This window comes from Dipodomys ordii, unplaced genomic scaffold, assembly GCF_000151885.1.
Source record: "Dipodomys ordii isolate 6190 unplaced genomic scaffold, Dord_2.0 Scaffold1, whole genome shotgun sequence".
NCBI lineage: Eukaryota > Metazoa > Chordata > Mammalia > Rodentia > Heteromyidae > Dipodomys > Dipodomys ordii.
The window spans coordinates 28,438,637-28,461,291 of record NW_012267217.1 but is presented as its reverse complement, the minus strand read 5'-3'; the positions used below and the strand labels follow the sequence as shown (position 1 = coordinate 28,461,291).

Genomic DNA, 22,655 nt, shown 5'->3' with positions numbered 1-22,655 from the left:
CCCAGAGTTCAGGCCCCACGACCGGACCCAAAAAAAAAGAATCTCAGTCTTTCCTGCCTGGGCTGGCTTTAAACTGCAATCCTCAGACCTCAGCCTCCTAAGTAGCTAGGATTATAGGCGCGAGCCACTGGTGCTGACCTTTTTTTTAAAATAGGTTGTAGGGCTTGAACTCACGACTTGGGTGCTGTCCTGGAGCTTTTTTGCTCAAGGCTAGTGCTCTACCACTTTGAGCCACAGCTCTACCTGTGGTTTTCTGGAGATTAATTGGAGATAAGAGTTTTATGGATTTACCTGCTCAGTCTGGTTTTGAACCAAGATCTTCAGATCTAAGCCTCCTGAGTAGGGTTACAGATGATGCCTGGCAAGTTTAATAATCTTTTTAACTTTAATGATAAGCATTTGGAGAACTGATTAACTATACTTGATTTTTGGGGGTACTGTAGGAATATAGAAAGAATTTTAAAGACCATCAAATAACCCCATCTAATAAAAAATTTAGTAATGTAACCTTACTGTATTATGATTTGAGAATCATCATTTTACTTAAAACTATTAGATGAATGATTGATAAGAAATTGGACATTCTTCTCATTTCAAGGTAGCAATACATGAATTAGTTGGTGATCATAAGGGAAAAAATATAATGAGAAGTCAAAATGATCACTCCAAACAATAGATGAAGTTTAATACATGAAAAACCAGATAGACAGACTGACTAATGGGCTGTAATCTGTAATCCTAGTTATAAGGGAGCTAGAAACAGGAGTCTCACAGTGTTCAGCCAAAAGTTAGATCCTGACTCAGTGAAAAGTTGATAATGTATATATGTGTGATGCCAGCCAGGGCCAAATGCAAGACCCTATAGAAAAACTAAAAGCGAAAAAGACTAAAAGCATGACTCAAGTGGTAGAGTATTTATCTAGTAAGCATTAGACACTGAGTTCAAACCCTAGCTCTGGGAAAAAAGTAGTCATAAAGTATTACATTTTCTGATTCACTACAACTTGTATGCTCTATAATGTAGTTTATCCAAAAAGGTTTAACATACATTCATCAAACCTTTGGATATAATACTTTGGGAACATTCAGCAGGTAGCTCCTGCTCAGTGGAAGAATTAAGCTAAATAACAGCATGATGATAACCACATAATTTCAGAAGGTGACACATTCTGCCTACAATGTGCTAGCCTAATTGTGCTAGCTTATGAGAGACTTATAAAGCAAACAGCCAGAAACAATGTGGAATTGTCCATATAGGAAAAAAATAATTATGTTCTAAAAGTACTCATTGAACAGTTAGAGAAACAGGAAGACTAACAGTTGAGAGGAAAATGCTTTTTATTAAATTGTATGTGTAAGTCTAGTTTTGATAAAATCAAAAGTTTAAAGGTACAGTATATGTATACACATATAGAGAAAAAGTAGATAAGCACTAAATTATATAACAATGTTATTTTCTCATCTTTTCATAAGCAAATTTTATGCTATTTAAATTATTTAGCATAATTGATAAATTAATGCCAGTTTTAAGGTTTCTTAATAATATGTTCAACATTTAAATTTTAACATACTATAAAATTACAATGCTTTATTCCTTTCTTAGATAGAGAACTTCGATTTTTTGTTTCTATTGAAGACAGTTGAGGAATTCTATAAAGGTGAAGATGGGGAAAGTCTGGAAATCCTTTGTCCAGTTCAAGATCAAGCCTGTGTAGCTAAATTTGAAGATGGAGTTTGGTACCGAGCAAAAGTTACTGGTAGGAAAGTGCATGCTATTTTCACAGGAAATATTATGCTTTTTTAGTTGATTAAAAGCTTTGCACGTAGTATTATTTGATCTTACCATTTATTGTACCTTTCTTTAGAAAGGTAGTAGTAATTTTGGGAAGTCAATCTTAGACTTCTAACATTAATCATTGGGAATCTGGCTAGAAAACTATATACATACATTTAAAAAAAAACTAGTAATAGTATAGAGAAGTAAAGTGACCACTAGCTTCATAATACCTGCTTGTAAAGGTACAAATTGACATTACACTCTTTGTGTCCTCTTGTCTCCTTTTTGATTTACTGTTCCTCTTTCCTAGAAATTATTTGCTAATTGGTCCAATATCTTTCTCTACAATTCTCATATCCTCAAGTGAATGAATGGAATTTAACTCACAAAATAATAAAAAAATTAATAGGATTAGAACCAGATGATTCATGAAAATGAAGGTACTAGCTAAAAGAGACTTGGCTAAGAGAACAATACCCTATCACTCTTCATAGTTTCAAAAGGTGGATATACTATAGGCAACTTAGTCCATGTATTATGTTTTACTAATGGTTTTTCATCAATAAAATTCAAGTTGAGACTTGGTCTTCAATGCAGCAGTACTGACAGGAGTAGCCTAGTGAGAGATGTTTGGGTGATGAGAGTGGAACTTGCATGAATACATTAATGCCTTTCGTGCAAGAGTGGTCCTAGCTCATGAAGGACTGGATTGATTAGTTATCAAGAGAGTGGATTGTTACAAGTCAGGGATTTTCCTCATTTTGCTTTTTTACATATACCCAGTTTCCCTTAGACTTTTCTTAAAACCAAACAGATACTGGTGCCACAGGCTCTAGAATCTTGAGCCAGAATAAACCTTTCCTTTTTAACCTACCCAGTATCAGGTATTTTGTCATAGCATTTTGTCACATATTTTTTATACGCTTTCTAGCTTGAATATATGTATCATCTTATTGAAAGGATGAAGTTAGTTTATCTTGACATTTTAAAATGTTTTCCCATTATTAAAGTAATCTAAAATCCCTACGATTAACTTCTAATATATAAAAAGTCCATATCTTATACCCAGACTATTTAGTCTTCCAACCTAAGTTTTCTCTCTTTTGTCATTGCTAATTTAAATTTAACTAGAAGTTAGTCTTTAAATACTTTTAAAATATAGTTCTTATGAACATCTTGGTCTGTTTGTGATGTTAAAACACAATACCAAAGACTGAAATTTTTAAACAATAAAATATTTCTGACAGTTTTGAACATTTGGAAATCCTAAATCAAAGCCTTGGCTGGTAAGCCTCATGTCTCTGACCTAAGATATATCCTTTTTGCTCTGTCTGCCAAGTCAAGAAATACTGTGTTCTTTTTTGTGTATGGATGGGTTGTGGGGCTTGAACTCTGGGCTTAGGCGCTGTCCCTCAGCAATTCAGCTCAAGGCAAGTGCTCTACCACTTGAGCCCCAGCACCATTTCACGTGAGGATCTCAGACTTTCCTGCCCAGGCTGGCTCTGAACCATGACCTTCAGATCTCAGCCTCCTGAGTAGCTAAGATTACAAGTGTGAGTCACTGGGGCATAGCAATACTATGTTCTTAAATAGCAGAAGGCTAAAAGGTTTAAGAAAAGGGTCAAACTTCTCTCCCTCAGGATACAGTCGCCGCTGCAGGCCAAATGTCGTAACAGTGCCACATTGGGAACTAAGTTTCAATAAGAATTTTGGAGAGTAGCCGGGCGCTGGTGGCTCATGCCTGTAATCCTAGCTACTCAGGAGGCTGAGATCTAAGGATCACGGTTCAAAGCCAGCCCGGGCAGGAGAGACCGTGAGACTCCTATCTCCAATAAACTACCAGAAAACCGGAAGTGGTGCTGTAGCTCAAGTGGTAGAGTGCTGCCTTGAGCTGAAGAGCTGAGGGACAGTGCCCAGGCCCAGAGTTCAAGCCCCATGACCGACAAAAAAAAAAAAAGAAAAAGTATTTTGGAGAGGATAGAAATATTAGCACAATAAGAATTTTGGAGAGGATAGAAATATTAACACTCAACATACTAGTGTGTAGGTATATGTGCATATGTATGTGTATATACATATGTATGTAGATGTATACACACTCAAGCTGGGTTTGAACCACCATCTTCAGGTCTCAGTCTCCTAAGTAGCTAGGATTAAGGCATGAGCCACCAGCTCACTCTGTACAGTTTGATAAACATGGGACAAATCAGAACATTGTTTTCATGGCACTGCAAGTCTTGGCATCTACTTGTAAATGGGAATTGTTGCCTTCAGGGCAGTTTTTTGAGAACAAAATGACATCTAAAATATTTGAAAAGTAACATTCAGCAAGATGTAGCTTACATGGTGACTTTGAGGGTGGAAATGGAACTGCATTTGTGACTCAGTTCATTTTCCTGCACTTTCTATAGCTCTGCTGAACTCAATCTTTGAGATCATATTTGGTAACTTATTTTCTAATGTCTGCTTAATTTAAAAAGCTGAATTGTGCTAAAAGATGTTATTAAGAACATGCCACTCCTACCCTCAAATCCAGTTACTTTCCATTTTTATAGCTGTTTAGATTGTTTATTTTGCTTCGGTGTTTACTTGTGTTAATTCCTTTTAATAATATGAATTACTTCTGTCCCTACTCCAGATCTGCATAATTATTATTTACTTGGTATTCTGTAAGTCTTAGCTCTCTCTATAACCATTTCTTCCTCCCTCTCTCTGCCAGTCTTGTATCACAGATTCACTTAAATCCATATTCTATGTAAATATTTTCATTGCTATCTCTTAAAATATACTTTGTTTAATTCTGACTTAATAGTTATGCCTATTTTCACTTATTTTCCTTTACTTTGTAGTTATATTTTCCTGATACTTAAAAACAACTTTCCACATGATCAGATTTTTTAGGTGTTTGTTTGTACCATGAAACAGTCTTCTAGAATGATTAGCCCTTAGTTTTACTACAAATCTGTTATTCTGGAAACTTCTTTCACATGACAATGTACATTGTTCTATATTGGACCTCTTGTTTTCTAGACACCAGTTTCACAACTTGTATACTCCTTTCTTTGGGTTATCCCCTCCCAGTTGTTTCCTCAGAAAAGAAATAAGTAAAAGGCAAATTTGAGACTTCCCATGGCTACTGGTTCGGTTGATAATTTGGGTGATTATAACAACAATAATAATAGATTAATAATAGTGTTTGTTAAATTCTATCACATACCCATTGTTTTGCTTGCTTAAAATTACATCTCCAAGTATCTTGAACCAAGGGTAAAAATCTAACGGCACTGGAAGAACTAAAATATTCATTTTACCTGGAGATTAAAATGGGGAAGCAACCACATGGTAGCCTTGCCCCTGTAATAACATGTCTCTGTAGTTACATCACAGGTGTTCACTGTTATGGGTCTGAGTTGTGTGAAGTGTCCTCTGAAGTATCAGTGCTGTGCCGTCACCTTCTACATGCCAATAGGAATGCTCATCTTCATTCTCATATTGGAATGCTACCTTATTTTTCATTTACCATAATAGTCTTTAAATTTGAAATGATATCAACAAGTTCCATAACACACTGTACATAGATGTGTTGTGAGAGAATAAAGTCAACCATATATTTTGAGTGATTCCAAAAAGGTCAGTGTTTAAAGCACAGAAAGCAGTCTGGTAGAAGTCTGTACAGTTGTGGTTTCTAATTATACAATTTTTAAAGGACTGCCTGGACATCGGGAAGTTGAAGTTAAATATGTAGACTTTGGAAATACTGCAAAAATAACCGTTAGAGAGATGCGTAAAATAAAGGATGAGTTTCTGAATACTCCAGAGAAGGTAATCTACTTGTTCTGAGTTCTACAAATATGAAAATACTTTTAGAAGTCCTTTGCTTTTTCCTCCTTTGGAAGCATTTTTGTTAACCATCATTCTTGTCTCTAAATAGTTTCTGATAGAAGGGCTATAGGTAAGTATCACTTGAGTTACTATGTAAGAAGTATTATGTGGAGGCTGTGGGGATTGCAGCTCAGTGGTAGAGCACTTGCCTAAACATGTATGATTCTAAGCTCTGCAATTATAAGTATATGGGGCAAGTAAATATTCATTATAAATATCTTATGTTTATTTCTAAGTAGTTCCTGGTCTGCAACTTTTAATATATCATTTTGCAGTATATAATGTGGAGGGTTTCACTTTCATGGCACACTCATTGAGAAAAAGTTCATTTCAAAAGTATTGTGATTTTAAATATATATATATGTATATTCACCTGCAATAGAAAGAGCAATGTGGAAGAATGTGTAAAAACACTTGAACTGCTGATCTCTGTGAAACGGAATGTCCAAAGTAGAATAAGGAGGCTTATTTGTAATTTATATTTTTCTATACTATTTAAATTTTTATAAGAAAGATCAGATAAAAAATAGTCCATTAAACCTGCTTTTCTCACTTCTAACTCTTTAAATGAAAATTTCTAGTATATGAATGTGCAGTACTTGATCAAATATTTAATTCCAATCATTTATAAAGTACTTTCTTATAAAAAGCCATCACACATTTATTTCTAAATGCAACCACAAAGATTAATTTGTGTTTTGGCAGCTTTTTTTCAGGGCCAAGGATGCTTGGCAAGTGCTCTGCCTCTGAGCTCTATGAAGATAACTTTTCTACACTTACCTAGTACTTTAAAATTACTAAAAAGCCCGAAACTAAGTTCACTTAATGGTGGGATTTTGTTTGACACAGGCAATTAAATGTAAGCTGGCATACATTGAGCCATGTAAAAGAACAGCACAGTGGTCCAAAAAAGCTAAAGAAAAATTTGAAGAAAAGACTCAAGATAAATTTATGACATGCTCAGTTATTAGTAAGTTATTTCCATTTTACTATATAATTACACATAGTTTTGTAATAAGGTTGACACTATAGTTTTTGTCTTATCTTAAGAATAAATTTAATGTGGTACAAGTAGTAATAAGAGGTAACATTTGAGATAGGAGCAATGGGATTGTATCTTTAGCTTTAGATTCAAAGTAGATAGGTATGGTAGTGTCAGCTCTTGAGAGGCTGGGAATAAGAGAATCATTTGAGCCCAGTAATTTGAGGCCAGCCTGCATAACATAGGAGAATCATTTAAAAAAACAAAGATCAAGTCCCCTTTGACAATGCCTCTTGAGCTCAAAAGCCATATATATTAGCTTCATTTATTTGTGTGCATTTTTGCTGAAGCTCTATCTCTGCCCTTGTCATATTGATGCTAATGTTTAATTTCCAGGCAAGTGAGGGGAAGTGGTACATGACTGGTGAATAGGTTTTGTTTCTTGGTGGGTATTTTTGTGCTTTGGGTTTTTGTTTATAGGTTATCTGCATATTTTTTTCAACAGAACAGTTTGGATCCAAAATTCTGTCTGCCCACTAGCCCACAATTTTCTAAAAACAATAGGTTCTCAGAATCTTTAAAGCAAGGACATTTGAATTTAATCCAGAAAACAGTTAAAATGGCAAAGGTTCAAAATACAGATGGTATATTTGTTCCCTATTGGAACAAAAGACTTCATATAGGAGGAGTATGAAACCAAAGAACTAAAAGAGTTATAAAAGTAGGATGATATAGGTTTAATATGACAGCATTACTTAGTTGTTCCTGGTAATTTTCTGAGCCATGGAAAAAAAGTAGCTGACATGTACTCTTACAAATGGGTAATGTAGAATATTACTGTTGATATTTTTAATTTGGAATCATTCTGAACAGCTATCAGCCACTCATTTAAAAGTATGGGCATATAGTTATCTCAGTGCATACTTTCGACAAGTATTTCCTAAACAAATTCTGGCTGTCATTTATTGAGCAAGTCCTCTGGGCTGTGTACTATATAAATAATTAGATACATGAAATATAAATCTTGGCCTCAGTTAATTACTAGTCTATGATATACATCTAACAAGCCAATTTAGTTTCTGGAGGAAAAGTTACATGGTTACTCCTATAAAGCAAAAAGACAGAAATATCCTGTTAAGAGTTCTAGATTGAGTTGGTTCTGTTCTAGATTTTGTATGCTTATTTAAAAAAAATACTAAGACAAACTGGGTGCTGGTAGCTCACACCTATAATCCTTGCTACTCAAGACTGAGATTTCAGGATTGTGGTTCAAAGCCAGCCTAGGCAGGAAAGTCCACGAGACCTCTCTCTCTAATTACCAAAAAAAGCCAGAAGTGGAGCTGTGGCTCAAGTGGTAGAATACTAGCCTTGAGCAAGAAAGTTCAGGGACAGTACCCAGGCTCTGGGTTGAAAGGCCCAGGACCAACACACAGAATCCTAAGACATTTTTATACTTGGAAAAGCTATAAACCCTCACAAATAATTACTAGCCTGAATATTCACTTTGCCCTTTTAAGAGTTGATTGAATTTAGAGCAATCTAAAACTACAAAAAATATTTCTGATGAATGTTTGTTTTTCTGAGTTTAAAAGCTTTATACTGTTTTAGCTCAAGACCTAGCAAATAGCACACAATAACCTAAAACCATTTTTATGCCATAATACAGATAATACTACTTGAGAGTAAAAATGCTGTTTTAACTAGAGAAACTAACATTTTAGCAAGAAACTTCCTTGCATACTAAAGATAGAAATTTTTCCAATTTTTTCATTTTCTTATGATACCTAGTTTGATGTTGGGACCTCAGGCTTGCTAAGAAGACACTTTACCACTTGAGCCCTGTTTCCAAATATTTTTTATAGAAAATTGCCTCATTTAGTGTGTTTTTCAGTACATTACTGCATTCATTTTTTCCCTAAAATGAATCTTATGCTTTTACAGAAATTCTAGAAGATAATGTGCTGTTAGTTGAGCTTTTTAATTCTTGCTGTGCTCCTGGGATGATTCCTACTAGTATTAATGACCAACTTGTCAAAGAAGGGCTAGCATCTTACGAAGCAGGGTAAGTACACAGGTAAACTTACATTCTTTAGTAATATTTCAGTCACAGAAGAGAAACTGGAATTTCCTGTTTCTACATCAAAAGGAAAAAAAAGTAGAGAAGAATAATGGAGTCATTGGTCTGATGAGTAGAATAGCTTTTCCTTTCATCTCTAAGGCCCTTTAAGAAAAAGGTTTCTCAAGATCAAGAGAGACCAGCATCTTATTTCCGGGTCAAATGTCTGCTTTGGCAGCCCCATGTACTTGTCTGAGAGAGATAGAGAAATATCGAGGTATAGAATAAATGTAGTGCTAGAGTAGTCCACATTCCGATTTGGAGAAATGTAAACATTCCTGTTTCCAAGGGAAAGTTAAGTACAGCCAGGCTTAAGCCATTGTGCTCATTCCCACCAAAGACTGGTAGAGGTAGTCCCAGTGGTAGAGGTAATCCCAGAAGCAGAAGGGCAGAATGGCAGCAAGGAAGAATGAGAGAGTTTGTAGAACAAGACCAAGAATCCTTCCACAATACATTTTTGCAATGTTGGATGTTCCTTCCCTAAACGGTTCTACAGAAATCTCATGCATAACCTCAGGAAAGCCAGTATTTGGATAGTACCCAGATGTAATGCACATCAGCATAAGCCAGAGAGATAATGACAACCAGAACAGGCCTGCAGTGCCTCTCCTCCTAGTATTTATTGTCTGTGTCCATTCCCCCATCTACCCTCATACCAGAGGAGCAGGAAGAGAGTAAGGGCCTCTTCCGTTCCCCCATCTCAAATGAAGGAGGAAAGAAGAGCAAACATTTAAACTATATTGTACTTTATTTTTTCTTATTAAACTCAGGATTACCAAGTTATATATACTGTTAAACAATAAAGTTTTCTTTAAGATGCATAGTTAAATGTATTTGGACAGGCATATTGGGTCATGTATCTATCATCTCAGCCAAGAGTTTTTTAAATGACTAAATTTAGTAATTGTTATAAACATTACAATGAGAAGCAGTAAATTATAGCTGAAACTTGTTCATCTTTAAACCTAAGCAAATAACAGCATAAATATTTTGCCAGTTATGTTTCCTGCTAACCTTTGCTATTTTTTTCAGTTATACCCTCAAAGATAACTCTAAAAAGCATACTGAAGTATGGGATCCTTCTCCAGAAGAAATTATTTCAAATGAAGTAAACAACTTAAATCCTGTGCCTGTAAAATCTCTACCTAATGAAAATTTCCAGTCATTCTATAATAAGGAACTGCCCGTGCATATCTGTAATGTAGTATCTCCTGAGAAGATTTATGTTCAATGGCTACTCACAGAAAACTTACTTAATAGGTATAATATATAATGAAACCATATTGCCTACAGTTTTACTCTTCCTGTGTTTTGTTGCACAGAAATAAGTGTATAATTTTAAAATTAATAAGTTTATTTCAACTAGAGGAGTCTTTAAACTGTTAAAGTATAAAGTAGATCTGTTCATTATTTTTAATGTTAGAATTAGTTCTACCCCATGGTAGTTGTATTTGCATGTTGGAGATAACAGTGGTAATGATATGGATAATCCTTTGATGTCATGGAGATTAATTCTAGTACAGAGATGAACAAATAGTGTGGCAGCTGGTGGTAATGTGCATTTGGGTAAGAAGGCAGCTTTACAACAAAGCACATCTCATAGAGACAGTGGCGTTTGAAAAGGGCCATGATGGGCCCTGTGAGCATCTCAGGGAAGTTTATCTTGGACAGAGGGAAGACCTAGTTAGTTCAAAGGCTTGAGGTGGGAGTATAAACATGGTGCTCAGTTTGGCTGGAATAGAATGATCAAGGGGAAAAGTCAAATATGTGGACAGGGACAGAATGGGAATACTGGGGAAAGTGAAGGAAGAGGTGACATTGTCCAAAACAGAAATGTACTCATTACATGATTTATGAAATAGCCCCTCTGAACAACACCTACTAATAACAAAATTATATTTAAAATTTTATATTACAAAATTTAATCTTTTTATTATAGTTTAGAAGAAAAGATGACAGCTACTTACAAAAACTCAGAATGGGAACCTACTAAATGGGAAAGTGATATGCATTGTGCTGTTAAGGTCCCAGATAAAAATCAGTGGCGAAGAGGCCAGATCATCAGAATGGTGACAGACACACTGGTGGAGGTAAAGGCAGACTTTAAAACATGGAAGTGAATTTATTTTCTTTTTTTCTCAGATTATTCAGTTTTTATTATGCTTTTTAATTCACCAAAAATCATTAACTGTTGTCTTTCCATACTTAAAATATTGTTTTTGTAGGTCTTGCTGTATGATGTGGGGGTTGAACTAGTAGTGAATATTAACTGTTTAAGAGAACTTAAAGAAGATCTCAAGACAATGGGAAGATTATCTTTGGAGTGCTCTCTTGTTGATATAAGGTAGTTTTATGCTAAGTAAATTAGTATTTTCCTTATTGAATGTTAATCATTTAAAATATTGTAATAGTTTTCTGTTTTAATTTTGCTAACATGAAACTTCCATAAAATCTGGTTAATTCAGAGGTTTAAGAGGAAGGAAAGAGGCCTGGCACACACCCATAATCCTAACTACTCAGGAGGTGAAAGTAAGAGGGTTGCAACCCAAAACAAGAGGTAAAAGCATAAGACCTGATCTGAAAAAACAAACTAAAAGTAAAAGGAAGTGGTAGAGCACCCACCTAGCAAACAGGCCTCCTAAAAAAAGAGGGAAGGAAAAATATTTGGGGCCCATAAATGTAGTGGTATTAAGGAAATAGAAGTAGACTTAAGATGAAAGGTACCTAGATAGAATTCAAACTGTGGAGAAGAGTTTAGAACAGCAACAAAGGCAACAAATAAAATTTATTTCCTAAATATTAAATTGTATGGAAAGCTAAATATATAAATTTTAGAGTGAGTTATGGAAGATAAAGGGATATTAACATGTCATGTTTTTAAGCCTGCTGGAATCTCACTATAAAAATAGTGGTTTAGCATTATTTACCATAGCTAAGATATGGAACCAACCCACATGCTCCTCAGTAGATGAACAGATCAAGAAAATGTGGTATATGTGTGTGTGTGTGTGTGTGTGTGTGTGTGTGTGTGTGTGTACACAATGGAATTCTATGCCTCCATCAGAAAGAATGACATCACCCCCATTTGTTAGGAAATGGAAAGACTTGGAAAAAATTATATTAAGTGAAGTAAGCCAGGCCCAAAGAAACATAAGTCCGATGGTTTTCCTTATTTGAAATAACTAGTATAAGTCTAGGACAAGCAGAAAGGTCCAAAACTAAGTACATATGATCATATAAGGTGATAAGTGAAATGAACCCCAAGATAGGGACACACTGTTTTTTTCTTGCTTGCTATTGTTTTTAACGTATTTAAAATGTACTATGTGGTTTTTTTTGTTTCTTTTTATGTTCTCCCATGGTATAACACCTGTTTTCACTGTATTTGATGTCAGTGCACTGCATCTTGTATATACATTTCTCTAATTTGGGGAGCGGAAGGGAAATAACAAAATGCTTAAATAAGGATACAGGGATACAGGTTGACCCATTGTAACAATAAGATGTACAAGACACTATGTTGAAAACGAACTTTACAACGTAGGGGGAGGGAGGAGTTGGGGAGGTGGGGCAGGAAGGGATGGTAGGGGGAAAACAAAGGAGGAGGTAACAATGCTCCATAGGAAATGTACTCATTACCTTACTCGTGTAATTGTAACCCCTCCATACAGTATTTCTATAATAAAAAATTATTAAAAATAGTGCAGTTCAGCCAGGTGCCGATAGCTCACACCTGTAATACTAGCTACTCAAGAGATCTAGGAATCTCAGTTTGAAGCCAGCCTTGGCAGGAAAGTCTGTGAAACTCATCTCCAATTAGCCATCAAAAAAAGAAAAAAGCCAGAAGTGGAGTTGTGGCTCAAGTGGTAGAATGCGACCAGCCTTAAGCAAAAGAGCTCAGGGACAGTACCCAGGCCCTGAGTTCAAGCCGCACAATAGACATATATACAAAAGTGCAGTTTATATAGTAAAACTGTAAAACCAAAGACCACACAGTCATTATCTACAACAAAACTTGGTGACAAGTCTAAACAAGAAAGAATGACAGGAAAGTAAAACAGGCTAGAGGGTAGAAGCTAGCAGGTAAGAGAAAGGGCTGACAGGTGGTGAATAAGGATGAATATGGTCTACAAGATTTATTTGCATGCCTGAAAATAGAACAGTGAAACCTGTTGAAATTGTTTTAAGAAAGGGGAGTGTGATAAAGGATTGTGATCGAGGGAGAAAGGTTAATGGAATGCATTGTATACAGTAATTCCCTGCCCGCCCCCCCCCCAGTAAAACTAATATACGGGAGTAAAGAAGAAAGCCTGGCAACAGGTGACCCCTGTGAGTGCCCAAATATCACCATGTGGGGTATATTGTAAACCTGGAAGGAAGGCTGACTAGGATTGTGACACTCCGAACAGTAGCATTTCTGAGCATGCTGGCTCATGTGAGAGGGGAGTGATACTGGATGCAATTCATAGCTGAATGAGAGAAGTATGTAATGGTCATAGTTCCATGATACTGAAGGCTTCTGAGCTGTATGACTTCTTAGAGGAAATGAGGCTCCCTTTCTATGACCCCCACACTGAAAGAAAACTACCAATTCTATTTGAGAAAGATAGTAGATCCAAATTGAAGTAGGAGAGAGAAGCAGAGGAACAAGATCTCAGAATATGAGGCCATATCTTCTATCACTTAGGGAAAAGCAAAGCAACAGAAAATTTTACAGTCAGTAAGCTAGAAAAGCAACTCCTAAACATGAAGGAAAGTATTTCGTGTAAAACATGAGTAGGAGAATAAACTTTAGTCAAATATTTTTCAAATTATGTTTTTAAAAAGCTAAATACATACTCAAAGGCAGTGAAAAAAATCTACCAAAAAAGGCATGTACAAACTATAATCTGATATTTCAAAATAAACTAGAAGAAAATGAAACTATGCTAGATGTTTTGAAAGCACATTAGAATTAGAGAACTCAGAAATATGATTACTAGAGAAAAGGGATGATTTGAAAAGTGGCGACAGAACTCAGGAAAGAATTGCAAGTGAAATAGCAATAGTAGACTTAAGTCTGTAATCCTAGCTATTTGGGAGGCTGAGATCTGAGGATCCTGGCTCAACAGCCTGGTAGGCAGCAAAGTCCATGAGTCTTATTTCTAACCACCAAAAAGCTGCAAATGGAGCTGTGGCTCAAGTGGTAGAATGCTATCTTTGAGCAAAAAAAGCACCTCAGACACACAAAAAAAAGTACAGTAAAGTAGAAAAAATACAAAGCAAATAATGCAATTGATAAAGCTTTAGAAAAATACAAGATATGATCACTTTTTAAAATGATAAGAACAAAAAAGTCCAAAAGAGGGGCTGAGAAGGTAGCTCAGTGGTAGAGCGCTTGCCTTGCATGCATGAGGCCCTGGGTTCGATTCCTCAGTACCATATAAGCAAAAAGAAAAAAGCCGGAAGTGGCGCTGTGTCTCAAGTGGTAGACTAGCCTTGAGCTGAAGAGCTGAGGGACAGCGCCCAGGCCCAGAGTTCAGGCCCCACGACCGGACCCAAAAAAGAAAAAAAAAAAAAAGAAACAGTTATGCTTAAAAGAATTGATCATCTCTCCAGACATTCAAAACAGTTATTAACTTGTTAAGTAAATATTCCTTCACAAAGAATGAGAGGTAATTTTACACTAATTCTCACAGTCCCCATATTATCATGGAAGTCACTAACTCTGAGAAATACCTTGCCCAGAATTATCTATAAATCTAAATTGGTTTCACTTATCTGTTCTGAAGCCTCATTTTTTAAATTGAGACTGGGATAGGATGCCTGCTCCAGGGACTCCTTCCCGTTGTTTCCTCTTCTTGAAGCTTCATGTTCTGAAGTTTCTCAGTGGTGGTTTTCCAGCCTGTTTATAGACAGTGTCTCCAGGCTCGTGGGCACTTCTCCCCTTTGCTGTGATCACTGATAGTGACTGTAGCACATAAATTCTTTCAGTGCTCTGGATTTGAACCAGGCCCATGTACATTAGAAAATATCCAGTTTTTTACCTTAAATAGCTTAATCAGGAGAATTATAGCAACACGGTAATTGTACCTAATTTTGTAAAGAGCAAATACCTGTATCCTATGAAATAGGATAGACAAAACCATAATGATTTTAAGAGTGTAATAGCCAATCCAGCTGCCAATGGCTCACACCTGTAATCCTAGCTACTCAGGAAGCTGAGATCTGAGGATCACAGTTCAAAGCCAGCCCGGGCAGGAACTTCCCTGAGACACTTATATCCAACTAAACACCAGAAAAACAGAAGTGGCGCTATAGCTCAAGTGGTAGAGCACTTGCCTTGAATCGAAGAGCTGAGGGACAGCACCAAGAGTTCAACCCCACAACTGACCAAAAAAAGAAAAGTCTAATAAGCCTTGTACCTCTGGACCCTGGACTCATTATATTACAGATACCATCTCACTTAATCCTCACAACACACCTTTAAGCTAAGAATAAGATATGATCTAGGAAACAATCTTTAAAAGAGATTTTTTTTATCCAAGGTAAAATAATTTCATTGCCTAGTATTTTAAACTTATCTGAATCCAAAACTAGAACTTTATACTAATCCACTATTTTTATTGAAATAAAATAATCATCATATAAAATTGACTCTTGCTATCTTAACTGTATTTTGTAATCTTAAAACATTTTTATTGCTGTGCAATACTCACCAGAACATTTTCATGTTCCCTACTAAAATTCTACATTCATAATGCTGGAGCTTGAACTCAGCCTCTTACTTGTTAGGCAAATGTTCTACCACCTGGGCAACAGTCCAGCCTCTTTTTGCATTGGTTATTTGGATTTTGCTTAATATCTGGGCCAACCCAAGCTGCAGTCCTTTTTGTGGCTCCCCCCTTTTTGGGGGGATGATGGGTATCACCACTGAGCCTAGCCATTGAGTTTCCCTATTGCTGGTAGTACAGGACATACTACTCCACCCAGTTACTGGTTATATGGGGTCTCAAGAACTTCTGTTTGTCTGGGTGAGCCTCAAGCCATGACCCCCCAATCTCTTATCTCTCAAATAGCTGAGTTTATAGGCTTGAGCCACTGCATCTGGCACAATATTTTTTAATGTGGCAAATACCTTTAGATGTCCAAAAGTTAGTATTTATGTGTATCCATAATAATAGAAAAACCTTACTATTAGACTGATTTTTATTTGTAAAGTTCCAAATAGAGTTGCCCTCCATATCTGCAAGTTTCATATACTGGATTCAACCAACTTCAGACTGATTTTAATCTGTACTTAATATCAACAGACTTCTTGCCTTGTCATAACTCCTAAACAGTGTAGTACAGCAACTATTTATATAGTGTTTTTATTTTGATATTATATGTCATCTAGAGATAACTTAAAATAGAAGGAAGGATATGCATGAAGGTGGGTTCTCTGTTTATATAAGGGACTTAAGCATCTGTGGATATTGGCAGCCAAGAGATGGCATGGAATTCCCCTAAATTCCAAGGGGTAGTCATAAATAGTAAGCCATAACTGACTTAGAGGAATTTATCAATAATTTAAGATTCTTAAATTAAGCTTATCGTAAGAACACTCACACAGTTACTCAGTTTCACCTCTGCATACTAAAATAGATGATGAAGCTGAGTACTTTTGATTAATTTGCCCAAGATTACTTGAACTGCCTGTGGTGTGTGTGTCTCTGTGTATGTACGTACCAGTCTTGTGGTTTGAACTCAGAGCCTGGGAACTATCCCTGAGCTGCCTTTGCTCAAAGATGGCACTCTACAACTTGAGCCAGAGTTCCATTCAAGACCAGAACTTGAACTCAGTACATTTTTGCTCATTGGCTGACACTAGCAACTGAGTCATGACTCCAGCCGTTGGCTGTTTCTTTTTAGTAGTTTATTATTAGAGATAAGAGTCTCACAGATTTTTCTGCCCAGGCTGGCTTTGAACTGCATTCCTCAAATTTCAGTGTTCTGAATAGCTAGCAAGCCTGAACCACTGGTGCCCAGATTTGCCAAATTTTTAATGAACATCTTTACTATGCATTATTATTTACCATTCAATCTTTGACCAAAGAAATTAGACTCTCTAGTCTGCTAAGTTTTGTAATCATTCAGAATTATATGGCTAAATTAAAAGTTTTGAATAATTTTTTGAATCTGTAGTTAAATCACAATTTAAAATAATCATTGAAAGTTTTGATCTGGGTGCTAGTGCCTCATACCTGTAATCCTAGCTACTCAGGAGGCTGACATCTGAGGACAGAGGTTCAAAGCCAGCCTGAGTAGGAAAGTCTGTGAGACTCTCATCTCCAATTAACCGTCAGAAAACCTGAGGTGGCACTGTGGCTTAAAATGGCAGAGTCCTTGAGCACTTTTGCTCAAAGACAGCACTCAGGCCCTGAGTTCAAGCCCCACAACCAACAAAAAAAGTTTTGTAAACTATGGAGGTTTATATTTATGGATAGTGACTCAGATTAGATTTGAATTACATAAACTTCCAAAAATGTGTAGTAGGCTTGATTTTTTTCCATTAAGTATTTCTGTAATGGCTTTCATGTACCCGGCATGGTGCTAGACATTAGAGAAAAATGAAGATAGGAGAGCATATCGACTGTGCTCCCAGGGTTTATTATCTGTTCACATATAGGAAATGGATCAGGACTTACTGCACCTATGTTTTAGGAGTTGTCATGTAGCTGCAGAAAAGATACACATAAATAAGCATTGTGATTGGGCTTTAAGTAAACAGGGATACACCAAAGGCCATGCAGAAACATGAATCCAGGTTCACATTTATTTCTTACTACGTGTATATATATATATATATATGTGTGGTTCAGACTGCATATGCATGTGTTTATGTATAATACCTGTATCTTCCAATATCCTAGGCTATAGTTAGAGCATCTGTAGTTATTTTTTATTTTAGACCAACTGGTGGGAGTGACAAGTGGACAGCTACTGCTTGTGATTGTCTTTCTTTGTACCTCACTGGAGCCATAGCGACTATAATCTTACAGGTGGGCAGTAGGGTAAGCAATTACTGCAGATATGTATTGATTGTATCACTGGTGTTTTTCCATTATGTCAGTTTCTTTTCATTGTTTTGGTGGGATAGGGTCTTACTGTATAAACCAGGCTTGCCTTAAACATGTGATCTTTCTTACTCAGCCTCCAGTTTTACTTGAGAAAGCTATCTGGATTTTATTGCAAGCTTTGTTGGTCTATGTCATCTATTCATAATAGATGTTCAGACAAATGATTATATGAATGAGTCAAAATATGTCTTGGCCAGGCAAGTAACTTATGCCCATAACCCCAGCTACTCATAAGTTGGAGACTAAGACTAAGAGAGACTAAGAGTTGCCAGCCCAGGCAAAATGATGGCAACCAATAAGCCAAGCATGATGGTTCACCCCTGGAATCACAGTTATTAAGAGATAGTAGGTAGGATGCTTATAGTCTGAGACAAAAATGTGAGACCCCAGCTGAAGAAATAAAGCTAAAAAGAGCTTGGGGAGTGCCTCCCTTGTAAGGATGAGACCAACTTCAAACCTCAGTACAAAACAAGCATTTTCTAAAATAATCCACTGACTTGTGCCTAGTATCCTAGCTACTTAGGAGTCTGAGATCTGAGGATCACAATTCAAAGCCAGCCAGGCAGGAAAGTCTGTAAGATTCTTCAATTAACCACCAAAAAGCTGGTGGTAAAGCACTGGCCTTGAGTACAAAGCTCAGGAACAGTGTCCAGGCCCTAAGCTTAAGTCTCACAATTAGCACAAAAATAAAATATGCTTGATTTGAAATTTTTGCATATTAAAAATACATATTTGTTAGACTGTACTTCTGAATCCTTTTGATAGCTTTTTACCAAAATGAAAAACTAGGACCTAATGAAGTAAAAAGTAATTATAAAGCTGGGTGTACATGGCTCACCCCTGTAATCCTAGCTACTCAGAAGGTTGAGATCTGAAGTTCACAGTTTGAGGCCAGCCACTACAGGAAAATCCATGAGACTCTCACCTCCACCTAACAACCAAAAAGCTGAAAGTGGGGCTATAGCTCAAATGGTAGAGCACTGGCCTTGAACAAATAGAGCTGAGATGGCATCCTGTTCAAGCTCCAGGACTTGACACACAAGGAAAGTAACTATAGGTGACAAAATGAGTATGTATGTATGATATGTCAGTATGGATTTGAGAAGAGGCATCTATTACTTTAGAATACTTAAAAATCTTTTCACTTTTTCCTCATTTGAAAACGTTACTGAATAGATTAGAATTTTCTTACACAATTTTCCATGTTACTATGTTTCTGTTGTGCTTTCTCCATTTTTATAATTTTTCCATATGACACAAGATAGATTTTTCATATTTACTCTAATTTTTCATAAGGAAAAAGTCACACTGTGGAAAGTATAATGTGGTTCTATCATTTATAAGGAGTTTAGGAGATTAGAGAATTGTTCCTTAGTAGTGTATCTACCTCATTTGAGTTGGAAAAAATTGTTTTAGTACCATTGGGGGGGTACATTTCACCTGATAATAAAGACTTTGTCATCCATTTCACAAAAAAAGACCTGAAAATAAATGGAAAATTAAAAAAAAAAGTTTCCTATTGACGCCATATGTTTTCCATCTGGTGTATTTAAATGTCAAAATATGTTACTCCGTTGGGCTTTTTCTTTTACTTAAAGAAATGTAAAATACTTGTAATCTTACAAACAGTATACTTTTGCATTTTTGTATCTCATATTCTACTTTTAAATCTCTGCAGGAAAACCACACAACATGGCCATTACCTGTGAAAATTTACTGTAGAGATGAAAAAGGAGATCGAGTTGATGTTTCTAAATACTTGATTAAAAAGGGTTTGGCTTTAAGAGAGAGAAGGTATCAAATTTTAAATTTTTCTTGACATCATTGTGTGATTTGACACTTTTTTTCTTGCCTACATAAATCCCCATGTACTTTCTTTTTTGTTGCTGTTGTTCTGGTCCTGGAGCTTAAACTCAGGGCCTAAGCACTGACCTGAACTTTTTGGATCAAGGCTAGTGCTCTATCACTTGAGTCAGAGCTCCATTTTGGGCTTTTTTGGTAGTTATTTGGAAATAGGAGTTTCACAGACTTTCCTACCTGGGCTGACTTTGAACTGCAGTCCTCAGATTTTACTCTCTTGAGTAACTAGAATTACAGGTATGAGCCACCATCACCCAGTTTTTCCATGTACTTTAAAACCCAGATTGCATCTTACTTGCCCTCAAAGATTTATAAACTAACCCCCATGAGCCAGCTCAAAATTGCTCATTTCTTTATTCATAGTCATTAGCTCATGTATACTGGCTTTTATACTTTCCCCTTTTTCTCTGTCATTTATATTCCAATACCTTTCAATGCCAAAGAAAAAACCGGTGAGTACCATATCTGAGTCCTTTGGACATCCTTTTCTTTAAAACGTTTAGCCTTTATGTTGGTACATAAGGCTAGTTGGTACATATAACATGTATTTATGCAGCACAAAAATGAGCAGCCAAAAAAGTAATGGACCTATTTAACAATTTTTTCAGGTACTAAATTTTGGAGTTAAGCAACTTTGGTCTAAGGGAGCAAAAGTAAAATGTTGCTGTAGCCCTAGGTTTCTCTTCTCTCCTTCTAGATGTGGAGATACGTTGTAATCTCAAACGTCTGTTCCAGGTAGCTGCTTTGTGCTATACATGCCAGATCTCTTTACATGTAATTGCTTTAAAATCAGTCCTGATGAGATAGAATGAGAAGTCAGCAACAAAAGGTGGCCAAGGCTAGGTGGTCTGATGTGGTAGGTAAATGAGACCAGAGCTGCCTGGGCAGATAGCCTTGCTTCATGTTTTTAATCCTACATGTGGGCTCTATTTGCTCTAGGTTAAAGTAATTCTTGATAAATAGTTCAAATAAATGCTATGGATGTTATCTGCACCAATTTTTTTAACTACTATTACATCATGAAAACTAGTAGTAGTCTTAACGTGCAGGGCTTGGGTGGAGGCGTTGGGGATATGATACAGTTAAATGGAGGTGTGATGTAGCTATATCAACAGTGCTCCTTAAAGAAAAGTACAAGAAATTAAAAAGCTATAAATTTGCTAAAACCCAGCCAATGTTAATGTTGCATTCTAGAATTTTAATTTTTATAGTAAAGCTTGCTTTTTCTTCAATAAAAAGACAATAACACAAAGTTTTAGAAATCAACTAAATATACCTGCATCTAATAACGAGTACCTTTTTTTAAAAGCGCTATGAGCCAGGTGCCAGTGGCTCATGCCTGTAATACTAGCTTCTCAGGGGGCTGAGATCTGAGGATCACAGTTCAAAGCCAGCCCAGGCAGGAAACTCTGTGAGACTCCTATCTCCAATTAACCACCCAAAGACTGGAAGTGGTGCTGTGGTTCATGTGGTAGAGCGTTTGCCTTGAGCCAAAGAGCTCAGGGACAGCACCTAGGCCCAGAGTTCAAGACCTACAACTAACAAACAAAAATAAGTGACTTATGTGTTCTTTTTGTATCATTTTATTAGTGTTACTAACTTCGCCATATGTACTGTTCTAACGGTAGACTATATTGAAGGTGTTGTATTTTCCAACAGTATAGTACTTGAAGTAAACTTACTAGATTTTAAGAGCGAATAGCATATAAGTATGAGTAAGTAGTTTAAAACTCCTAAGTTTTTCCCCCATCACTCTGATTTATAATTTAAAATAACTTGTATTGTAACTTACATTATTACTTTCATATAGAAAACTAGACAAATATATCTTACACTTGAGCAAATATTTTCTTTAAATCTTAGGTAAGTTTGAAAGATTCTTTTTATGTGTTTCTCAGATTTTTACACTTGTTACTGTTTGATATGTTCTTTTATGGATATTACAGAACTAACAAATCAGATCACAACCGTTCATCTGAGAAGTCTCTAGAAACGCCTCTGGAACAAGGAGACTTCATCATTCCTGAGTGTAATAAATTTAACACTGACAAAAAAGCTGCTGATACAATCAATGAACTAAAGATATCTGAAGTGAAAGAAAAAATGCCAGAAACAAGAATCACTGGATGCTATAAACCACCAGCTATTCCTAACATGGACGTATTTGAGGCAATAGTCACTTGCATTGGTGATGATGGAACTATATTTGTGGTCCCTAAATCATCAGGTAAAGTCTTCTTCGTTAGGAAGGATTTGTTAGTAACTCTGGGCCTAGAGGCTCAAGTTCTGTAGTGTGATAGACACAGTTGGAATACTTGAACTTCATTTTCAAATGCTTGCTAGGACTAAACACTGTTGTACAATGTATCCATATAAATTGCTTTTAACACTGACTAGAATATAAAAGCTATGTGAGTTTTTCCATTTTATTTTTTTTCTCTTAATTTTATTGTCAAGGTGATGTCCAGAGCGGGTACAGTTCTGTCAGTAAGGTAGTGAGTACATTTCTTGCTGAACTTCTTACCCCTCCCTCATTTTTTCCCTCTTTTCCTCCCTCTCATTCCCCCCAAGTTATGCAGATCATTTCCAACCTAGTGTCTTGTGAGATCACTGTTGCACTGGTTCCCCCTTTGTCTCACCATTTTTGTATATATAAACATATACAATACCTAATGTGGCAGTAGTGTGTTCATAATTATGAGTGCTATTTTCAGTATAAGAAAAAAGGAAACACTGGGCGCCAGTGGCTCACGCCTATAACCCTAGCTATTCAGGAGGCTGAGATCTGAGGATCACGGTTCAAAGTCCGTGAAACTCTTTATTTCCAATAAACCACCAGAAAACCGGAAGTGGTGCTGTAGCTCAAGTGGTAGATCACTAGCCTTGAGCTGAAGAGCTGAGGGACAGCGCTCAGGCCCAGAGTTCAAGACCCACAAT

General features: G+C 36.3%; 1 protein-coding gene across 1 annotated transcript in view; it reads left to right on the top strand.

The window, feature by feature from the left end:
* Window positions 1-22,655, top strand: part of Rnf17 (ring finger protein 17) — a 108,393-nt gene that overhangs the window by 61,496 nt on the left and 24,242 nt on the right. The window contains 10 exon segments of the mRNA XM_013012382.1: window positions 1,604-1,757; window positions 5,484-5,599; window positions 6,509-6,629; window positions 8,583-8,703; window positions 9,790-10,017; window positions 10,697-10,847; window positions 10,983-11,101; window positions 17,690-17,780; window positions 19,537-19,652; window positions 21,665-21,945. Of these exon segments, the coding sequence (XP_012867836.1) occupies window positions 1,604-1,757; window positions 5,484-5,599; window positions 6,509-6,629; window positions 8,583-8,703; window positions 9,790-10,017; window positions 10,697-10,847; window positions 10,983-11,101; window positions 17,690-17,780; window positions 19,537-19,652; window positions 21,665-21,945 (1,498 nt within the window).